The sequence below is a fragment of the Rattus rattus genome, chromosome 11 (genome assembly GCF_011064425.1).
Source record: "Rattus rattus isolate New Zealand chromosome 11, Rrattus_CSIRO_v1, whole genome shotgun sequence".
Lineage (NCBI taxonomy): Eukaryota > Metazoa > Chordata > Mammalia > Rodentia > Muridae > Rattus > Rattus rattus.
This window is the reverse complement of record NC_046164.1, coordinates 67,889,599-67,912,697: the sequence shown is the minus strand read 5'-3', so window position 1 is coordinate 67,912,697 and position 23,099 is coordinate 67,889,599. Positions and strand designations below refer to the sequence as shown.

General features: G+C 50.8%; 2 protein-coding genes across 3 annotated transcripts in view; one reads left to right on the top strand and one right to left on the bottom strand.

The window, feature by feature from the left end:
• Positions 1-805: 805 nt before the first annotated feature.
• Positions 806-23,099, top strand: part of Crmp1 (collapsin response mediator protein 1) — a 45,471-nt gene continuing 23,177 nt past the window's right edge. The window contains exon 1 of one of the 2 annotated variants that reach the window (XM_032915972.1): positions 806-1,275. In XM_032915972.1, the coding sequence (XP_032771863.1) occupies positions 895-1,275 (381 nt within the window). In that variant the 5' untranslated portion in view covers positions 806-894. Of the gene's footprint in view, positions 1,276-4,629; positions 4,882-23,099 lie in introns of those variants that run through there. The other variant, XM_032915973.1, reaches the window with a different exon arrangement.
• LOC116912089 (lactoylglutathione lyase-like) lies at positions 21,484-22,097 on the bottom strand. Its single transcript, XM_032915974.1, has one exon. It carries the CDS (start codon positions 22,021-22,023, stop codon positions 21,484-21,486), a length of 540 nt encoding a protein of 179 aa, XP_032771865.1. The 5' UTR covers positions 22,024-22,097.

Below are 23,099 nucleotides of genomic sequence, written 5' to 3'. Positions count from 1 at the left end.
TAATGCTAACATGGCCTCCTTGCTATGGGATAGGGACCTCTGCTCCTGAGTTCTGCAGGCTGCATTTTTTTATCATATCATTTAGAAAGCTAGCCTTTAAAAAAAAAAAAAAAAACAGGGATTTTATTCTACTCTTAGTCCAGTCCCCAGCACTATCTTAGCGCCAGATCCTATTAGGCAATCAGTGTAGTAGCATCAAGTGAGCTAATGGGGAGTTGGATGTGTCTGTCTCTGACTGTGCATCTAAGTTCATTTAATTTTTGTATGACTTTGATGATGCGTGGGGTTGCCTGACAGAATCTCTGGTGTACGCGGGCTCGTGTGTGAGCGCGAGCGTGTGTGTGTGTGTGTGTGTGTGTGTGTGTGTGATCTATGGAGTCCCTGCTGTCTGGAGGGAGCGCGGAGGTACCTGATTTGGAGATGTACCATGTACAGACAGGCTGATGTCTGTGCAACTCTCCCTTGCGAGGTGAAGCTTCACCGTGTGTACACGCGTGCGTGCATATGTGTGTATGTGTGGTGTGCACTGGCGCACGGCCCCCACCCCGTCTCTGCCCGCGCCCTGCGCTCCTTCTGGAGGCGGAGAGCCGGGTGTGTGCAGGGCACTGCGGCTCGGCTGCCCGCCCTCCGCGCTGCGGCTACCGCACGTCACCATTCTCCCCGCCCCGGCCGCCGTCCCCGCCTCCGTGGTCCTTTGTAGCTGGCAGTGGCGCTGGCCTTGGTCACCGTAGGCTCCGCCCCGCCCCGCCCCGGCCCCGCCCCTTGCGGGCCACGCCCCGGCCCTTCCTCCCTCCCTCTTTGCCCGACCGCAGTCGCGCTTGGGCCGCCGCGGGCCCGCACCGAGGCGCTCAGCGCGGAGCCAGCGGTAGCGAGAGCTGACCGCCGGAGACCGGGATGGCGGAGCGGCGGCGAGCATGGAACACGGAGGACGACCTGCCGGTGTACCTGGCGCGGCCAGGCAGCGCGGCGCAGACCCCACGCCAGAAGTACGGCGGCATGTTCGCCGCCGTGGAGGGAGCCTACGAGAACAAGACCATCGACTTCGACGCCTACAGCGTGGGCCGCCGCGGCTCCGCGCGCACACCACGCAGCGCTGGCCGGCCCGACGCCGTGGGCCTGCCGTGCCCTGGCGGCAGCGAGGACACGGCCAGCGATGTGAGCGAGCCCTCGGGCTCTGCTGTCAGCTCGCCAGGAGATCGCGATGACAGACCGCCGGCGTTGCGCATCCGATGTCCTGCGCCCCGCGACCTACCACTCGGCCGGGACAATGGCCAGGTACCCTCGGGGCACGTGGGCCAGACGTGGGGGGGCGGGGCCCTTGGAGACCCAGTGCTTGGGTGGCGCGAGGGCGAGTGTGGGGACCCGCTGCCACCAGGTTCTGGGGGACTGCAACGGCCCCTCCCCCACTTCATCCTGCAAGAGGTTCAGAGAGGTTTAGGATAGGCCAGGGTTGGCCAGCATAGCCTCAGAAGGCCAAAGCCAGGTTCTGAGAAGGGAAGTAAGTTGCGGCAGCTGCCGCTGCCGCTAAGGGACCTGTAAAATTAATTTAAGCCTCGTTCTCCTTCCGGGGTTCTGTGAATAGGGGGGCATTCTCTGTCTTCCTCCATCTATCTATTCGCTCACTCACTGATTGTGGAACGCTTAGGCTGTAACCCGCTCAGAGAGAGGTTCACGGAATGACTCTGTCCATATAGATGCTCCCGTCACTCCCTGCGGGACGATGTGGTTAAGGATTTAGAAGGTGGGCAGGAAGAAATCGCTCAGGACACTCCTCTCCTGGATGTATACGCTGGAGGCGAATCTGGGATTTGAACCCAGGCATATGGACTCCCTGACTTCTGAAAGTGAAGAGGGACATCAGGGAAAGACATGGCCAGGGCTTGGGCCTTATAGGTTATCGACCCTAAGTTGGAATTTACCAGGGAACACGGGTGGTCAGACAGAAGAGTCCTGAATAGGGTGGGTAAGGTCAGAGCCACGTGTCTGGGAAACAGAAGTTGGAACAGCTCTGGGAGCTGTCCCTTGAGTTCTGGACTGGGCTGGCTAGGCAGCCTGACCCCACCCTCCAGAAGTTCCCTCGCTGGGGAGAGCTGTGGACTCATTTCAAGAATTAAGTTCAATCAGGTAGAGAGTGATCAATAAATGCTTGCTATGGAGTTTTATCATCATTCTCGGTTTAATTAATTAATTAATTCGTCCTTTCCATTAACACCATGAGAGGCACAAAGTGAACTCAGAGGGAGGAAGAGTTTGAACAGGACTGTAATCTGGACAGGCGTTTTGGAGGAGAAGAAAATGGGCGGTGTTCTCCAGCTCTGTCCTCCGCCCGGGAACTCTCCGTGGTCCTGAATCTGCCGCCTGGGCGCTGGAGGCGGGGGCGAGGAGCAGGGAACTAGCCAGAGTCCAGTTCCCTATCCCTTTATCTCCTCCTTGGTAGTACGACCTCGCGTGGGAAACAGGCTCTCTAGCTCCACCAAAGGCTTCAGGGCCCAGAAACCCAGCCACTACCTGGAACCTGTCGAGATGTTTCACCTTCTTTAAGCTGTCTTCATCTGTGACCCGGGAGTGGCAGTCTGCTCTCGGCTTCCCTCAAAGGGAATACCACGGTGGCGAGTGCTCTTTGTGACTGGCCTGGAGCTGTCCTTCTGGCTTCGCGGCACTGGTCAGGGTCATTCACACAAGCTTTGTCCCCAGCTCTGTTAAGGCTGGCCCGGTAGCTGTGCCTTAGTGTTTCTGGACCCTAGTTGCCTCAGCTGCTCCTGTGTTCTTACCACCCGGTTCCCCTCTGTCCTTTCTCCCCGACTTCTTAGGGACCTGACAAAAGGCTGCGTTCGAGGCCTCCCAAAGCACTCTCTGGTAGGGACTTAGAGTAGAAGAGATCACGGCCCCGCTGGATGGAGTAATTTACTTTCTGAAGACCACAGGGCATGGGTTGCAGAGGGCTAGGGATCTAGGACCAGCCTTAACCACTCCTGCAAAGGGTGCCCGGGCCCCTCCCCCGCCCATAAGGCTTTTTCCTGGGAGGGAGGTGGGGTTTCAACAGCGCAGGCGCAACATTTGCCGTTGCCAGAGGCTGGTGGCTGTAAAGCTTTGTACCGGCGAAGTCTGCTTGGGAGCAGCAATCTGTTTGGCCAGTAGCGATCAGGACTCTTCCTTCTGACTTGCACGTGGCTCAGCCCCTCTCTCTAGCTTGCCTGCCCAGAACCCCCCGACTGACCCCAGGGAATGCCGGGGTGCTGGAACGTTTGACTTATTGCCGAGGAAGGGAATCCGGAGACAGAAGTGTGCTGCGATCATCCGCAGCTTCCGGTCATTAATGAGAATTTAGGGGCCAGAGCACAGGCAGGACTTAATGAGTAGAGAACCCGCTTCCTGACGCTGCCCCGCGGCAGTTAATTTACGCTATTTTGTCTCTGCAAATGCGCGGTACTTTATCTCTACAAGCTTCAGTGTCCTGTCTGTAAAAGGGGAAAGTCACAGACTAGTGTTTCTGAATATAAACTATTCTCTCGGAGCCTATAATGCCTCCTGGTCTCCTGCGGCGGACTAGGAACTGGCTTTCTCCATGTGGTGGAAGACGAAAGGCCCCAGCGGGGTCCCGAGATTTTTCTGTTCCTCGCCTCCCTTGGCAACCCGGAAGTGGTGGAGTGATTCTATCCACAGGGTCAGTGGAGGGAGTGTGCAGGCAGGAAATGAGCTCATTGGTAGGAAAATGGCTTGCTCCTGCCTGGGGGCAGCTGCCCGGTATTTTGAGGCCTGCTGGGGGCTCCCTCGTTCATCTTTTGTCCCCTCTTGGTGAAGTTTGGCAAGCTTTGTCCCTGGCTTCCTGCCCACCTGTCCCAGAGCCACATCGGGATCCCCGGGCTTCGAACACTTCAAATGATAGGCAGGAAAATCGCGTTTCTTCCCTGACCCTAGAGCTGTAGAGACCTTAGTTAGTACCAGTGGGTCAGCTTTCCAAGCCTTCACTGCCAGGCCAGATTGACAAGCCACTGAGAGGAGAGAGCAGAGGAAGGGTCACCCATGGATTCGCAGCTACTCCTTTCTGCTGCTTTGCCTCTGCCTGGGAATGGAAATGGAGAGGGTAAAGAGGTGAAGGCCCTGGAGATGGGGCTGGGAAAATGAGTTCTCCTTAACTGAGGTGGGCTATTCAAGATAATAGCATGAATGAAGACTTGGATTTGAATATGGGAAAGGGGATGGAAAAACGGAGACCATGGAAGGACTGGCCAGTGGGGATCCTTGAGTGCGACTGTGGAGGGCCAAGGACGCTTCTAGCAATTAGGGTGGGTGCTGGCTCCTGGCCCACGCTTCCTCCCAAGCACAGGTTACACACACAAAGATCAGAGACACCTGTGGCACTGCCCACGGCTTTTGCCCGCGCGTCCAAAGGCTGTTTGTTTCTTGCTTTTAAAACACCACTGAAAAGCATCTTATAGTCGTGCGAGCGAGGCCGGGGCTTAGGCGAGGGCGCGGGGCGGGGGTCGGGGGCGGAGTGGGGGAAATCGGAAGGGAAGCGCTTCCTGGTTCGAGCCGAAAGGGGCGAATCCGGTTCTGCTGCCGCCACCGGGAGGAGCTGTCTGTCTTCAGCGCCCTCCTCTCGCCCAGCCTCTCCCTCCTCCTCCCGCCCTCCTTGCCAAGCCGGGCGGTGCAGGCAGCCGGAGCAGCGGCGGCGGACCGAGCAGCGGGGAGTGGGCAGCGGTGGGAGCCGAGCTTCTGTCCTTTCTTTCGTCCCTCCCGGGCCTTTGTCGCAGCTCCAACGAGTAGCGCGGCCGGGAGACCCGGGTAGAGCTCCAGGCAGACGTTAGTTCCAGCGGCCGGGCGGAGGGCTCCAGAGGGGCCATGTCTCATCAGGGGAAGAAGAGCATCCCGCACATCACCGTAAGCGCCCCCACCCTGCCGCAGTGCTTTGTGGCTTGAGGGTGGTCGCCATCAGGGTCCAGACCCGTGGGGGTACAGCAGGGACGCCCCCGGAGGCTTCCTGCGTCGCCGCGAGTGGGGCGGGGCCCGTCTCGCCGAGGCCTCCCCCTCCCCCTCTGGGGACAATGAGGGGGAGCCCCGCATGGCAGGGCGGGGCTGGAGTATCCAGTCCCTCTCTCTGCGGGCGTGAAGCCCCCTCCTTCCGCAGGATGTGCCGGGAGGGTGGCGTGTGCCGGGAGGATGGCGTGGACCGGAGGATGCGGAGCTGAACAAAAGAGGGAGGGGCGCGGGGCCTCAGTCCCCCTCCCTCGGCCTCACGCTGGGATAGAGAGGGTGTGCCAGGCCTAATGCACCTGGCCCCTGCGGCTTCCCTGCCTTGCACCTTGCAGCCTTCAGAGGAAGGAAAAAGATGCAGCTCTGCACTCCTTGCTTATGGATGGGGTGGAAGGCCCGACTTGGAGCTGCGCCATGATGGATGGATGCACTGCTCCCACACCTCACTGCAGCTAAGAATAGCCCAGTGGTCCACACTGGAAGCCGCGGCTTCTTAAGGGTTAACCGCAGAGGCTGAGCAGCGCGAAGGTTTAGTGGTAGTGTAGACTGAACATCTGGGCCGTGTCCCTGGGTGTGGCCGGAAACAAAGGAGGCCCGGTCTCTAAGCTTTGTCTAGGCGGGGAGCTAAGGGTGATGAGGTCAGACACTACATCCTCCATCGAGTTCCTGCCTGGTGTTAGAACCAGCAAACAGTTGCCTAGAGTTGGCAGCGCAGAGACCGGGGTGGCAATGCTGGAACATCCAGGTTCTGGCAGGTGGGCTTCCCATAGCTCATATCCTCCTGGGTGAACCCTGAGATAGGAGGGTGGAGACTCAGCTTGTGGAGTTCAGGGTCAAAGACAGCCCCAGAGCCCCTCCAGGAAGGCAGCTTTGAGTTAGAGGTGGGTGCTGACTTTCCCTATTCACACTTCCAGTGTGACCCTGTTAGTTTTATGGCCCCGGGGAGGGCTTCCCTGGGAAGCACTGTTATGAAGCAGGGGAAGGTTAGCCAATGGACTGTGAGTATGGTCGAGAAAAGGGGGGGAGAGGAATCCTGGTTCCCCACCTGTGTTTTGCACTGGTTGGCTTTTACCCCTTCCAAACTGACCTCTGCTGAGCTCCCACCTCTAGATGTGAGTAGGCTTGGAGACTGAACCATATCCATCCAGTTTGCAAACCCTGGACATAGGAGATGTCTCGGAGGGACTGTGAGATCCAGTTGCCTGACAATGAAGGGAGGAGCCTGGGATTGTTTGAACAGGTCCTTGCTGGAGAGGGCTGACCGTGGGCTCCTGTCAGAAGGCTCCTGTCAGAAGAACGGAGGCAGGTGATGAGGTGGGGCTGATGCAGGGAGCAAGGAATCAATAGCTCAGGGTCCCTCTGTGTTCTGTGCTCCTGGAGGATCTGAGCTTCAGGGCACTGGTGTCTCGGGTTGAAATTCAACAGATGGCTGCCAGGCAGGTCTCTGGGAAGAGTTCCTTTGGAGTCAGTCCTATGGCTCTCAGTCTGTTGAGCTGCAGGGCCATCCTGCTGTGACCTTCTGCAGTGGAGACGAGGGGCTCGGCCTTTATACCAGATGGCTGTGGATATGTGTCCTGCTAGGGTGGCTTTTCGAGCCTCACTGCTTCGATATCCATAGCAGATTCCCTCCCACGTCCTCAACAAGACTCAGGAACAGCCAGGCCGTCCAGGGCAGAGCTGTTAGTGTGTTGGCACGTTTGACCTAAGAAAGGCATGGCCTCTCTGCTGCTTTAATCCTATATGCAAAGCAGGCAATAGACCTGTGGGACAATTGCAGAGACATTCCATCAACCGCAGGAGTGGTTCCAGTGAGCATGGTGAGGAGGGATGCACAAAGGCTATCTCGTATGCAAAAGGAGACCCCTGAGAGGGCACTTGTTTCCTTGGCGTACCTTGCCTATCCCAACCACAAAGAAATAGCAAGGCTGGGTGTGAATAGCTCTACCTTGTAAGCCCCTTCCTATGGCTGAAGACCTTTTGCTAACAGTGCAAACACTGTGATGAGGATCAGGGTCCCTTTTAAAATGCCACAGCTCTCAACTGTTCCCTAGCAGTCACTGGGTAACTTTGTAAAAAGTACCTGGTTTCTGCTGGACACAGGGAGGTGGGAAAGGAGAAAGTCTTAGCTCCTGTAGTTCGCAATAAGTCACAGCTACTTCATAAATGGTGGTGGGTATAGTAAAGGGGAGTAAGGGGTCTGCGGGCAACTCCAGCAGGCATGTAGAGCCCAGGGGTCAAATGAGATGGCTTTTGGAGGAGGCAGAAGGAAAGCAAGCATTCTGGATCTCCACGTCCGCTGCCGTGTGGCTTCTCCGCACACTGAAGCAAACCTTGGGAAAGTCAAAGGTGCTTTCAACAGCCTGAGGAGAGGCCTGAGGCGCAGGCCTCAGAAGCAAACAGAGAGCACAACTGCAGTCCCAGGTCCCGCCTGCAAGGTGCTGGATCATTCCATGGGCCCCTGCATCTCTGTTATGGGGAGAGAGATCCACAGAGATGAAGACCTAGGCTTCAGGGGGGAATTCAAAGTTGTTTACCAGAACAGAGAGCAGGGTACCTCACCCAGGCCAGGTACCTTATGGGCAGACATGGAGATGAAATTAGGAAAATGCTCTACTCCAGTTGGTTACGATGTGGAGTCATTTCTTCTTTTAAGTATGGGCAGGCTGACCTGATGGAGAAGGAAGATGAGATACAGTTAGTCTCTACTCCAGGGTCTGTTTAAAATATTGATGAAGCTCTTTCGAGGGTGGATTTTTCTGTAACGAAGAGCACAAATGGGGGTTAACATAGCTGAAACTGTTTACAGATACCCACTGTGTTTAGCCAGTAGAGTATCATGGGTGTGGCTCTCAGCAAACAAAGGCACAGGAATCCCTGGCCCTGCAGCAGCTCTTGGTCCCCAGAAGAGCCACAGAATAGGGGATGCTCGTTCAGCTGTGTGCATGGGGGAGTCAGGGAGCTTGCTACCGAGCTTCTAATTATTATTAACAATAGAATTCACAGCTCTTGCTGCAGTCTCCATGACGTCTACTATCTCCCACCCATCCTGTAACTATGGGAAGAGGGTAGCCTAGGTGTGTTATCTTTCAGTCACCATCGTGTCCCAGAGAGGAAACTGAGGTTTGAAGGCATGTAATGGCACACCAAGGTTCTTGCATCGAGCTACGGAGAAAAAAAAATTCACGTTTCAATTCACACTCAAGCAGGCAGAGTGAATGGGCTGTTCTGTATGTTGAGAAAATCACTGGGTGGGTGTGTTTGTGTGTGTGTTTGTATATGTGATTATATGATGGTGTATAAGCGAGTGTGTGTGCATCTTTAATCAAATAGTGAGGACAGGGGAGAAACTTATATTGGGCTGAGGTTGTGACTTTAATTTTATATATCATATGGGGAAAATCAAACCCACTCCCCAAACAAACAAACAAACAAACCAGCAAACCTGTGAAGCATTTGGCAGGTCTAAATGAAGGTCCCAAAGGGGACCTTCATTTAGAGTAGATGTTCATTTATCCCATGAGTCTTTGCACAAAGGATTCGGGCACTTGTACAATTTGGCAAATGGGCTGGAAGTCGCACCAGTACTGAGGGTCCGGGAGGAGCAAAGGACAGCACCGGGGCCTCTGTGGGAATGACCTAAGCCCCAGCCATTCAGGACAGAGGCAGAAACCCTCACTAATGTCCAGTTCATGGGCACAGAGAAGTGAGTCAAAGTCTAAGGAAAAAATATTTTTTTATTACACACAAATTTGTAAGGAGAGTTTCAGAAGGAACACAAAGGTGGCAGGACAGTGTCACAGCACAGTGACACCTTCATCTTTGTGGCAGGATCTCACTCTGTAGTCCAGGCTAGTCTATAATTTATTCTGTAGCTCAGGCTGGCCTCTACTTTTGATATTCTTGTTGAGGCTTTCCGAGTGCTCGAACCACCATGCCCTGTAACAATTATTTCATACGTTCTTTACAAAGCAGACTTGACCAATACTCAAATCATGGAAAACATTCAATGTCACACACTCAAGAGTACCTGGCCCATAGCAAGTGTCTAATATAGTGGTTCTCGACCTTCCTAATGCTGCGATCCTTTAATACAGTTCCTCATGTGTGATGACCTCTAGCCATAAAATTATTTCCGTTGCTATTTTAAAATTGCAATTTTGCTACAGCTATGAATCATGAGTACATACCTGTGCTTTCTGGTGGCCTTAGGCGACCCCTGTGAAAGGGTCATTTGAGCCCAAAGGGTTTGCAACCCACAGTTTGAGAACTGCTGGTACCATACATAGCTTCTTCCTTCATACTCATGAACTCCGAGGAAATGAAAATTTGACTCACCTTAGTGACCAATATTGTTCGCATAGTGACTGCGCAGGGAACCTAACCACCGGTGTTTGCCAGCAGTGCACACATCTGAAATAAGCACAGGTTGGATCAGAACATGCCAGAGGAACTTGAGACTAGGACCTGGCCAGAAGCAACAGGAGGCTTCATGGGTTTCGCAGTGGCATAAGCGAGAAGTTGGAACAGCGCAGGTGAGGTCCGGGTTGGGAGGAAGGTGGGGGATTTTATGCAGCCGAATTCGAGGTACCTGAGAGAAATCTGAACGGCTGGGGAGCAGAAATGACACAGCTTCTAAGTTTGTCACGGACTCCAAGATGTCTGACCTTGGGCACATCACTTCCTTCTCTTCCATTTTGAGTTCTTTTCCTTACTGTGAAATGGATGAGGTAGTTGGGGATCGATGTTACAGGGCATTCTGACACCCTGCGGGCCATAGGAAGGAGACGGAAGCCTGTGAGCTGGGGGAATGGTGTGTTGGAAGAAGCGGTGGAATTACAGGTTTGACTCCTGGGGGCTCACACAGTCTCTCCACTCACCAGCCTTTCTCTATGGCCACGTGGGTGAAATGACACAAGCAATAACAGTCAACCCCCATCACGAACGGAAGAAACTTGTAGGGTGCTGAGATTACTATCCGCACAGAGTAAACACCACGTGGGTTAGCCATCAGCATGACCATTGTGGGACAGCGTACAGGTCAGTGCAATGGCACGTGACCCTGAGATCTCGCTCATGCCACAAGCTGTAACCTTGCCCCTGCTGCTGTTGTTAGAAGCTGCATCTACCCCGAGTATCTCTTCACATTGAGACCTGGGCTGAAAGAGGAGCAGAGCATGCAGGCCAGCAGCCTACAAGGTCTTTAGGAACTTCTCTGTTCCATCATGGCTTGTCTCATAGTTAAAGTCATGGTGCTGAGCCCAAAGTCAGTCTAAACCTGGAGTCAGTTTCCTGGAGGTCACCAGAGCTCACACAGGCCAGCGCTGGTGTGGGACGAGATGCTTGTAATCATCTGTTGAAACTCATGCTAAGCTCATTATGGAAATGTAAGAGACATGGAGAGAAGATGCTGGTTCATAGGTGGGGTTTGCTCCGAGGGTGGTTAACAGTACAGGTTGGAATGAGGGTGAGAGGCATGGGTCAGGTAGAGAGGGAACCATGAGGAGGTGTAGAGGAGATGGTGTATAAAGGAAAAAGTAAACCATTCCTCAGCCCGTGGGAGCAGAGCGGTGTGCTGGAACCATCTCTAGCTGGACTACAGGTCAGTGACAGGGTTTATAGACTGTTTTAGCAACATCTGTCTGCAGAACCCTGAGCGCTCACAGGTGCCGAGTACAACCCAGTTTCCTGCTGTGAGCAAAAATGAGACATCTGGTGCTGACAAGACAAAGGAGCCTCAGAGACCATCCCCCTCCTCCCAGCACCCAGGAGAACTAGGTCAGGGCACTGTATAGTGGGGTGGTGGTAAGGGTAAGCCTGTACAAGCAGGGCTGCTAAGGAACTCCAGGAGACAAGGAAACATGGCTGCCCAGCTAGCTGGTGATATCTGGTATTTAAACCCTCTAGGAATGCTGCTAGGTTTTAGACTATTTGATTATGTTTTCCAGTTAGAGAGACTGAGAACCATTTCCCTGGATAGCTATAATGTTTAAATCCTAAATTTTGCTCTGAGCAAATGCGACCGTGAATTGGTGCTGGTGTATTCATGAACTGGGGAGGGAGAACGTTCAGCAAACACGAGTGGGGCTGGGGAGGTAAATTGCTTACCACACAAGCCTGAGGGTCTGAGTCTGTATCCCTCACATCTGAGAAAAAGCGGTACCCTAGGAGGTACCTATCTGTAATTCCATTCCAGCTCTGGGGGTTGTGTGGGGCACCAGGTGGTGATCCAGGCAGATCTCCAGAGTTCACTGGCCAAAGCCTAACCAAATCCATGGGCTACAGGTTCCGTGAGAGCCATTGAGGAAGACATCCCCCATCAGCACCTGACTCTCCACACACACGTAACTGATGGACATGTGCACACATCCACATGAAAGTAGCACATTGGTGCCAGGCTGTGTGAAGCTCCCAGTCCCATAGACTTTACTCAGCCCTCTGGTGCAGGAACCCAGAGCACTCTCCTAGATCAGGATCACCCTCCCTAACTCTCTGCCTTTGCCAGCAAGACCTCTATTTTCTAAAGAACACTCTTCTTCCCAGGGTAGGGAGCTGTGAGCTCTTTGGTTAGTTTCTCATGTCCATATGTTCCACTTTACCATAAGAACGTGGAAGACTAGGAGAGTCTCCCCTTCTCAGCCTCTCTTCAAGAGCACCCTGCATTTGCCCATTCATTTAAGGGATTCTACTGTGTAGGTGGATAGGGGAGTCCACAGGGTAAGCCTTGTTTCTTGGCTGAGTGAGCTTTTAGCTTCTCCTGCAGTGGTTCTCCCTTAAGCCCTGTCTGTGGGCTTAGCTCTGAGCTAGTTTGCATCACGAAGTGAGAGAGACTGGCGTGAAGGGCTTTAGAAATGAAGGCTCTTCTAGAGTGGAATCTGGGCTGTAGGGAGAAGGCAGATCTGCTTTGCCAATGAGCTTAGCTGGCTTTAAGAATGGACCGCGTGCTCTCAAGAACTGTTAACAAGTCAAGTTGAGACCCTTGACTCCCAGGGGCTTGACTCAGTAATAACCTGGTGTCAGAACTGGCTCAGTCCCAAGGCTGACTCAATGGATCTGATACAGAACCACATAGAGCAAAAGGGTGGCTGCCTGAAGAATGGGGCACCTACCCTCAGACCTGGGTGGTACGCACGCATGTGCAGACATGCGTGTTGCTGGAGATTGAACCCAGAGTGTCATGCATACTAAGAGAGGACTCTGCCACCCAGTTATATCCTTTGAGGAAATGTGCTTTTTGTCATAATAGATCCCAAAGGCTCAAGCCCTACATCCTATACAAATATTTGAATTCTGTAACCTCTAAGTTGAAGGGAACCTTATAAAGATGGGGAGGTTTTCCGTGTTTGTGTAAGAAAGTGCCAACATGATTTATTCTCCTAGCTTGTGTAGGAATTCCAAATACCTTCTCCTAGAATCTTGACAGTTACAGGGGGCACACTTCACAGGGCAGCTGGACTTGCTCTGGGACAGCTATACTTAGGGGTGAGGGTGCTTCTCTTGTGAAGTGCCCTTGTTTGGCTTGAGAAATGACCCACTCCTCTGCCCTCTTGCTGCTCTCAGAGACTGTTAACCTTCTCAAACCACCCCAGTTCATTCTCTGTGCTAAGAACAGCATCGTGTTTGGCTTCTCTTCCTCTCTGTCCCGGCTTGCTTTCTGTTGCTGTGATAAACACTCTAACCAACATTTTCTTCCCAATTTAGGGGAGGAAAGGGTTTGTTTGGCTTAAACTTCCAAGTCATAGTCCATCTATGAGGGAAGTCAGGGCAGGAACCAAAGCATCAAACCAAAGGCTGATCTGGTTGCTGCCTTATAAAATATTACCTCGAACCAGGGAACTCGCAGGCAAGAGAGCACAACAGAAATCACGGAGGAACACTGCATGCTGAGTCATTCACAGGCTGAAGATTAGTTTTGTTTTTTGTTTTTTTTTCCTACAGCACCAGAAACTGCCTAGGGAATGGCACTGCCCACAGTGGGCTGGGCCCTTCCATGTCAGTTAACACTCAAGAAAATTCTTCATAGACATATTAACAGGCCTGTCTGATCTGGGCAATCCCTTGATTGAGGATTGAAACTCTTCTCTCAGATGACTATAGGGTATACCAAATTGACCATTAAAGCTACAGCATTCCCTCCTCCACTTTTTTTTTTAAACTGAGCTTTATTTGTGGGCACATAAAGCAATAAGAATCCAAAATAAAACTTGAAGGATTTGGCACTGAATTTTAAATTTAAAAAAAAGGAAAAATTTTCCTACTTCCCCAAATGCCTGAATGCAGGTGCATGGCCCGAAATCTTGGATCTCCTAGGCTGGCGTTCAGTGTGTGGGCAGCCTCCAGGCTTCTTCTAGACCTCATCCTGGTGACCCTGCAAGGTTGGAGCTCTGACTACTTCCCTTTACAGAGGAGGGACGAAGCCTGCAGAGGCAAAATGGGGGCTAAGCTATGGTCTTGGCACCAAGTGAAGGATCCTTTTCTTAGGGAATAAGGTAGATAAAGCTGAGCTAAAATATGGAGCACCTTGGATGTGTTAGCCAAGAAGTGCTAGCCTCACACTAGGGAGAGCTCCATATGGTGCTGGAGTCAGGCTACTGGGAAGAAGATTGGAAGGCTGGGATGTGTAGGCTGAGTGGACTTGGCAAGTGGCCCATCCTTCAGAGATGGCCCAGGGAGAGGCACAGGTGGTGTTAATAGGTAAATATGGTATGTCTTGGCAACACCAAAGGGTAGTCAGGCATGGAGGAGCCTGCTTCATTCTGTGTGAGGAGACAATCACAAAGAGGGGTGAGAATTGGGTATGTGCTTCAGAAAGTCACTCTGGCTGTCATGTGGTAGAAACAAGAGAAGCTGTAGAGAGACAGCTGTGAGGGCCAGCCAGGACAGATGCAGCAGGAGGAGGAAGCATCAGGTATCTGTGGGGACCTTTCTCAAGTGGACAGCTCTAGGGTCCCAGTTTACCATGGTTTGCCACATTGGAAGCTTCATTTGCTGTGCATTGTGTTGGGCACGAGTCACACAGGCAATAACCAGTGTGTGGGCCTAACAGAGAGTGGTGATGCCATGAGGCCACGCCCTTCTGAGTGGATCAGTGTAGTTAGTGCAGAGATGGACTAGTTACAAGAAAGAGCTGTGTGCACCTCTGGCTGATCATGCTCCCCTGCCCTTCTGTTTCCTCCTCGGTAACAGAGATTCCATCACAGGCTTGGCACCACACTCTTGGGTTTTCTAGTCTCCATAATTATGAGCAAAATAAACTTTTACTGGTTAATAAGCCATCAGTCTCAGGTGTTCTGTGACAGAAGGTAGGACAGATGAAGAGAGGGTATGAGAGGCTGAAGGATCTGAAGTAGAAAACACGCATCTTAGCATGATCCAGCTCTCCACAGAAGGACTCTAGTTGGATTCTTTGTCATGTGTTTTCCACAGATGAACCTATGTCATTTGTGTCATGCATGGGTACTGAAACACAGTTAGACATACACACATGATAGAGTCAGGGTGGCTGGACTCTGCATGGTGTCTTTAGAAGATGAGTCCTGTTCTCTAGCAGCATACGTGTTCTGTGATATGAGGACAGGAGGTATTGGCACTTCTTAGCTAAGTAAGGGTCTATGCATAGTGTCTGACTCCCAGAGAAAGCATCCTTCAAAATGGCCAAAGCCTTTTACTGTGCCTTACCTTCTTGGACCACATTCCTGGCAGTGATTAAGCTGAAGCATGGGATGAGGGGTGCCCTTGACGATGACACAACAGATGTGGAGGCTCTATTATTGATTAACCCATATGATGTGGGCAAGCACCAGGCCATCATTAGGGGCAGTGAAGATACTCTTACTTATAGATAACCCCCAGGAGTCAGAGGAGTGGGAAGTTACAATATAGGTGCCAAGTAGAACGAGGTTCAAATTCTGGCACCGTCTCTTGGATGTGTGACTTGAGCAAATGACTCAGCTTCTCAGAGTTTCCACATTTGTAGCAATTACGCTGGCTTCCTATGGGAATTTAAGAGTTAAAAATGAAAATGGAGGCCCGTGTAGATTTAGCTACTGCTGTCTTTTGCAGACAGTAGGGAGGACCTGCCCACTGGAGTCCCTGGAGAATACGCCATTTTACAATCAGATATTTTGCCATTGAGTGTTTCCTGAACATTGACCAGAGTGATGGACATGAGATCCTGCATGGAAGTTGCCATGGAAACAGGGCTAAGCTCTCTTCCTTGGGGCTCACCCACATTTCTGATTCAAGAAGGAAATGCCGTGCTGCTTCCATCCAGGCAAAGGAAGGGTAAATTGGTGCTAATTAGACTGAGTTCCACACCGGTTTCCACTACCTGGATCTTTCCTGACTATGGGTGAGTAGGCTGCCACAGAGATGACTTTGTGTGAATGAATGAACAGAGGTGCGTAGCTGTGTAGTAGCACTTGCTGCTGCCAGGCAACCTGGTGGGAGGTACGCAGGGGCCGAGGCTGTGACTTATTGAGAATACAACCTCATTGTGTCAATGTGAAGCATTTGGGCTGCTCAGTTCACAGCCGTCATGCGTGCTGGTTCACTGTGGGGTTGGGCTGTACGTGTATAGCAAACACAGCCACACTCTGCAGTTCACAGAAGCGAGTATTTACTTGCTGCATCAAGAGTCATGAGTACTCATCAAGATTCTCTCTGGGATACTGTCTGGGTCAGGTTTGTTCCTCCTGGCATCTCATTTTGAGCCACACGCTACTTACTTGGGTCATCATGTCATTAGACTAGAGAGGGCTAGCCTGAACTAACTGCATCTGAAAGCCCTGCTTGGCTCATGCATCAGAGTCTCTCCTCTTACTGGTCAAATCTGTCCTCAAGGCTAGTCTGAAGCCACCTGGGCTGCCCTGTTCCCATCATGAAGCATGGCCAGGGTTGGGGAACATGATTGAGAATGAAAATCACGACCTGTTGTCGAGAGTTGACACCCAGAGACCTGGGGATTTTTAGTGATGTCATTTGTTACATGTAGACAACAAGAATTTTTCTAAAAGCGTTTGGGCTGAAATTTTTACCAGATCACCCCAAAGTGGTTTGGAGGTCATATAGGAGTCCTGGTGCTGTGTTATGATCTTGGTCTCTGTCTTTCTCTGTCTGCCTCTGTCTGCCTCTCTTTCTGTGATTGAGTGAGTAAACACCTACACACCCTATTGGATTTTTGAATTTTGAACATGACCCTTGTTCACTGGTAGAGTTTGGAGAGTTGGTAACTTTCTAATCCCAGAGTCAACTTCCCTCTTTCCATAAGAGAAACCATTTATGCTTGTGTTCATTTCCTGACAGGTGTATTTTCTCTATGGTGGGGCCTCTCTGATTTCTGAGGCTCGTTTTCATGCTCTCCCTTCCAAAAGGAAGCCGCCCGTCTCCTGGGAGTGACTGCTCAGTTACCTTGATCTTTGTTTTCCTGACCTTCCTGCTTATGTATCTGGGAGCCTTCCCAGAATCTGTGACCCAAGGATCAGTGGTGACACTCAGCCATCCACATCAGGTCTAATTTCAGCACAAGCTGTGCACCAGAGGGATTGGACATGGGCCCCATATCCACCATTTAGAGAATTAAGATGCTGAAAGGGTGCTGGGAGACTTGGCAGTTCTTGAAGTCGATGACATCCATCATGGAACAAGCCATTTTAACTTATGTCTGTGAGGTTGTAGAAACAGAAAAGTTTCCATCCAGTCCAGAAAGAAGAACAGTAAGGATCCACAATCCTGGATGAGGTAAGGGGAGAGAGGGATCTCCAGGTTTTGGGGAGAGCCTCAGAGCCATGTGGACCGTGTTTCAGGACCACGGACAGCGCCCACCACACCAATCCCTGCTAGTTTCAGAGGGCTGTGCCTCTTGTCGCTTTGTTGATGGAAGTGTTCCCCTCCCTGCTTTTTATAGCTTTGTAATTTTCCACTCATAATTTGAGGACCCAGCCCAGTCCCCTCTCTGATGACTCAATTACTGTCTTTCTTGCCTAATCACAGCTTTAAGTCTCTGCTATTTTTTAGATAGCCACAAATGTCTAGCCAGTGATTTTTGGATAAGTGTTGGTTAGGTAAGAGCAACACCTCTTTCTCTTCCTGTGACAATTCGCAGATCATCGTAGGTTTTTATGCAGTTTCCAACAGCTGCCTTTGCGGAAGGGACCAATCTCATTCTTATCCTGTGGGAAGAGAGCAGGACCCCGTGGGAGGCAGGATTTTGTAAGCCTCTTGGGAATAGATATGCTTATGATCTAGACTCATCTCCAGCTGAGCCTTAGTATGGCTCACTTTCCTATTGTGTGGATAAGAATGTTTGGAGTGTTGAGTTAATTTTCGTAGTATAGCCCTACAAAATATTTCGCATCTGTGAGGAGGACGAAGGCCTCCTGCCAGCATGGCTCTTTCCAGTGGTTCTGGTAGCAGATAACGTTAGGCTTGGAGCATAAGCCCTTCCTATGGCCTGAGCCACTCTCCTACTCACAAGACTCTTGATAGTAGAATGGCCTTGCTGTCCAGTGGTGTGGGCTCAGACAGACCCTTCAAAAGAGGCGTTCAGCAGCCCCACCCTTTGGGAGCCTTGTGCTCCAGATGTGCCCCTCTCTGATGCACAGGGTTCTCTGGCCATAAAGTGAGGGCACCACAGCAGCTCATGGCTGTGTGTACACGGACAGGGGCATTGTAGGGGTGTCGGGGAAGGTGTGTAACTTACTGTAGTGATGATAGGGGTAGGAGACACCAGGGCCATTTAATCCCAGGAAGAGCCATTTTTCCTCTAGGTACTTCTAGGTGAAACTCGTGTTTTGCCCTTTCCTCTAACATTTTATCATTTGCTTGTCCTTAAAACTCCCTAGAAACTATGTGAGTAGCCCAGCGATAAGCCATTGGTGGTGTGCCTATGCCATCACACTTGATTCTGCATTTCTTATTGTTTATACTTTTTTGAAATTTTTTCCTGGAGACAGTGTCCCAGCACTCCCTTTTGGGGTCACTTGATATATGCTGTAACCCCCTTCTTACCTTCAGCTCTCAGGACAATATCAGATACCAGTGACCTTTCTTCCATTTCACCTTAGTTTCCTCTTCCACGTTACCATCATGAAGAGCCCAGACTCATTTCTGTGAGGGGCATTCATGGCCCCAGGGTCTCACATCTGGAGACATCTCTGTGTCCCTCACAGTCGAGGGCTCAGTGTTTTCATGCTTCAGCCCACCACAGATGGAGACGAGTGAACGGTATTTGCATCTGTTCTTAGCCAGGATTCCTCCCTCCTCCTGCCACCCCCAGTTTATATTCCATAAGCAGTACAGCCTGATGACTGTTGCCATGATGTTTCCATTGGCCCCAGTGTTATACATAACCCAGGATGACAAATCTGTGGGGTATGGATGCTAATACCTAACCATTTATATGAGGGAATGGATCCTGTGTGACGTTTGTGCGTGGTCCTGAGGCCAATTTTCTCTTATATATGTGGGGACTGTACCCAACCAAAGGACTCTATCTGTAAATGGTTACCTATGAAAGACAGTTCTTGCCACAGGAAGTGGCTGAGACCATACAATGCCAGGCCTGAGCTCAGCACTGTTCTTGCCCCCAGTCATTCCCAGTTGGCTGTCTGCTCTGGTGTTGCTCTCACACAAGGTTGGAAGGAGGATGTGAGCCATGCTGGGCATAGCTACTTCTGCTTATTGTTGTCACTGTGGAATGAGCCAGCACTTCCCAGAGCATTCCATTCAGCTGTTGGATTTCTTCTTGATGTCTTCTCAGTCTTTCATTTACTGTCTATTTCCTGAGGCAATAGGTCGCCACACCACTATGTTCTTTTTTAAATGCATGAATCTTATGCATTGATGTTTAAAATATGAACTCACACATAGCTTATGTATAAAAAAGCACAATGCTTTTTTTTTGTATAATAAAACTTACCTGGTGCCTCGTTCGTGAGGGATCATTTGTTTATTGATTCAGTTTTGCTGCACTAAAGGTGGAACCCAGGTCCTCACGCATGCTTGGCAAGCATTTTCTCACTGACCCACGGCCCAAGCCCAGTGATATTTTTGTGTGCATATGCGTGTGTATGCATGAGTATGTGTATGTATATATGTATGTTATGTGTGTGGAAGCCAGAGGACACCAGTGATTATCATTCCCAAAGTGCCACTAACCTTTTATTTTTTAAAACCAAGCCTTTCATTACATGAGTATTCACTGATTATACTGGACTCGTTGGCCAGGGAGCTGCAGGCATCTGCCTGTCTCCTCCCTGGTGCCGGGATTGCGGTCATGTGCCACCACCGCTTCTGGTTTCCTTAAAGTGGATTCTGGAGCTGGAACTCATGTATTTGAGCTTGCAAGGCAGGCAGTTTTATTGACAGAGCCATCTCCTCTGCCCCACGTAGGAGTTTTTACCATGAGAAAAAGGGGTTTTAGAATGCAAGGTCCTTGGGTCAGAGTTATAATGTTTCTAAATTTCATCTGCTCATGGGGTGTCGTGAAATCTAAAGTGTGAAGATATTTTTAAAATGTGACACAGTGTTTGGCGGATCCCATGTGGACAGGAAGTTAAGAGTCCTTGAGTCTGACTTTCGAGAGCCTTGGTTACTTACACTAAGCGGGGCCACCCATGTTCCCGAGTTTAATTTGTCTGATACACACGATTCCATGCATCAGTTACAAAGAACACGACTGTCAAAACAGATGTCTTCTGTGGATATTACCCCATTAGATTGCATGGAAGTATGACGCGTCCGTGGAAGGAGCTGTACACAAAGCTCTTCAGAGTCTTCATCACGCTGTCAGGGTTAGGGCTTTGTGACGAGACTGAAGCCTTCCTTCTGTGCCAGGCCTGCGAACCCCAGTCCATGATGACACTTTCTGGATGTTTCTGAACCAGAGTTTAGCAGCAATGGCTCTGAAAACCCCTGTTCAGGGCCAGGGAGAACGGTTCCCTTGGTAAGGGCTGGAGTGGAAGAGTAAATTTGGTCCCTGGAAACCATACCAGACAGACAGACAGACAAACAAACAAAAAACAGACAAATGTGATGGCTCAATTGGTAAGCACTGGTGTGGAGAACCTGAATTTGATCCCCGAAACTCACACAAAAAGCCAGACATGGTGGCGTGCCTGTAATCACAGCACAGGGTAGATAGAGAGAGGTGAATCCCTGTCATTCATTGGCCAGGCAGCCTAGCCTAATTGGGAAGGTCCAAGCCAATGAGAGGCTGTCTCAAAAGAGAAAGACTAAATTCTAGAAGATGACACTAGACCTCCATACATGTGTAAACACCGTCTACATGCATATGTGTTCTCCCACATGCATGAGCACGCACGCGCACACACACACACACACACACACACACAGAGAGAGAGAGAGAGAGACAGAGAGAGACAGAGAGACAGAGACAGAGAGAGACAGAGAGACACACAGAGAGAGACACACAGAGAGACACACACAGAGAGAAAGACACAGAGAGAGGACTGTTAAAAGGCAGAGTAGCACCATTTTCAGTAAGGAAGAAAGGCAGACACCTCACTTCTTGCCTTGTGCGTACATTCTCTTCTACAGACTTCCTGGTGTCTTTCCCCGGTGGTCCCTCTCACTCACAGTATCTGGAGTTAGATGGAGGGGTGTGTTTGAGCACAGGCTTTGCTTTGTGACTCTGGAAACAGAGCTGACTGGGGCTGACCGTACACTGCATTTAAATGCCTCCTTTCAGGCTGTGCCTGAGAAACCCACTATTAAATGTGACAAGGCAGACACTACCTCCTGCTGAGTACCAGCTGTGGATGACTCACGTTTGCCTGCTTTGGTGCTCCAGAAACCTGATCTCCCACTTGTCTGTGCTGCTCCAGACATCCAGGGCCCAGTCCTCTTCTGTCTGATGTTTTGCACTGTCCTCCAAGGTCTCCTGGGGTTGCAACATCCTCTCTGCCTCCTGTATTAGGAGCACAGGACAGGAGGTTGGATTCGAGAGCTACTGACTTCACACCTCTCACTTGGGAGACATTCCAGTTGCGGAGTGGGGGCTGCTCCATATTTTCCCCTTTGAACAAATGATGTCATCTCTTTTCTCCATCCTCACACAGTCCTCTTTCAAGGACTAATTCAGGTACCACGGATACCCATCTGACCACCATCCTTCAGTATTTCCACCCACCCACCCATCCGTCCTCCTCTGATCTATCCATCCATTCATCCACTAATAATTCATTTTTTCACGTCATCCATCCATCCTTAATACATCTATTTACCCTTCTTTCCTTCCTTCCTTCTTTTTCTCAAGGTCATAAGATAAATTGCTAATTGAAAACTAGGTTGGCTAAAGAGGGGAGATTTTTTAAGACCCACTGAATCAGGACAATGAAAAGGATTTCAGAATGACTTGAACCGGAGCAAAGACCCACCAGTCCTCGACGCTTCTGGTGCCTCAGCATCTCAGCACCTTGAATCATGATGTTCCTTGTCCCCGCTGTCCCCGACCCCTCAAAGGCACATTCTCACAGAACTAAATAATTAATGCTATTTTGTTAGGATCAGAATTTCAATCCAGGAGCCGTCAGGATCTTGAATGAATGCCAGACCTTTCATTTTCCCATCATCAGGCTTCTTCACAAACTTGACACCTAGTTCTTCAAATCTCTTACAGGCCCCATAGACATCAGGAACGGCAATGCCAATGTGACCAAATCCCTGAGGGTCCAAGTTGCCGTTGCGATAACTCTGGGTCTCATCATCTTCAGTGCCGCGGTTGTGTGTGAGCTCCAGGGTAGCCTTTCTGGTAGAAGTCCATGCTGTCCTCTCCATCTTGTCCTTGAGGCTATCATTCTTATCCTCGTATGCTAAGAAATAGAGCGAGAACTTCATAGGAGGAAAGTCAAGCTGCTGGAGAAGCATCAGTCCAAGAACCTTCGTATAAAAATCCAGGGGCTTCTTAGGATCCTTAATTCTTAGCATCGTTTGCTGCAGTAGCAAATCCTCGGTGCTTGGGTCTGGGGCAGAGCAGCAGTTGAGGGCAGCCTCATCAGTGAGGCCACTGGACGCTGGCTGTGGCTCTGCCATGGCTGCCCTGGAGAATCACCGACCAGTCCTGCTAGCAAATAAGCCGGCCACACGCTCCAAAAGCTGCCTTTGCTATAGCCTGAGTGACAGAGCCCCTTCCTTCTTTCTTTGGTTTCCTCCCTCAATATATGGATCTGTGCTGCTTGGTTTTTACAGTCAACTTGATACAATCTATGAACACCTGAGAAGAGGGGAACGTAGTTGAGGAACTGCCCATGTTAGATGGTCCATGGGCAAGTCTGTGGTGGCACTGGCTTGATTAAAAATTGATGTGGAAGGGCCTAGCCCATTGCTGATGGCACCATTCCTAGGCAGGTATTGTGGGATGTATAGAAGCCTAGCCAAACATAACATAAGTCAGCGAGCAAGCCAATACGTAGCTTCCGTCCATGGTTCCTGCCTCTAGGCTCTTGCCTTGAGTTCCTGGTCTGACTTCCCTCAGTGATGAACTCTAACCTGGAAGCTAAAGCAAACCCTGTCCACCAATGAGTTACTTTTGGTCAGGGCATTATCACCACAGCACCTTAGAATCTCATGGGCAAAGGCACACATTAGCCAGGCATGGATATATGTAGTCCATGTGACATGTGCTCTCATAAGTGGCATGGAAACAAAGCAAGTATGGTGTGTAGGTTCCTCTGGCAGGCGGCAATTTGTGATGCTCTCTCAGACGTCTCTGCAGGGTGGGGTCTGAACGATGCTGCAAACTTCAGGACCCCACACTTTGTTTCTGCCCAGTGAGCCCCAGTTCCTTAACTGGAATTCTTGGCTTGCTCATCTCCTTCCCTCTCTCAGTAGCTGTGGATGGCAGAGGGACCATTAGGATCATGGTCCTTGGGATCATCAGCTTGTTTGAATATCAAGGTTCTGGTAGTTCCAGTTTAACTGGATCCACACTAATTGTGTTTGGTATTTCATGCCTGCCTCCTCCCCGTTTCCTCTGCCAGCTTCCTAGGTTCCCTTCAGATCTCCTGCTGTCCCCTCAGGTGGGTCAGTCAGGCCCTGCCTCAGGAGACTGGACTCTTCTGGCTCTGTCAGACTTGCCCTCGTCAAGGAATGGGGCTTAAGGCATAGTT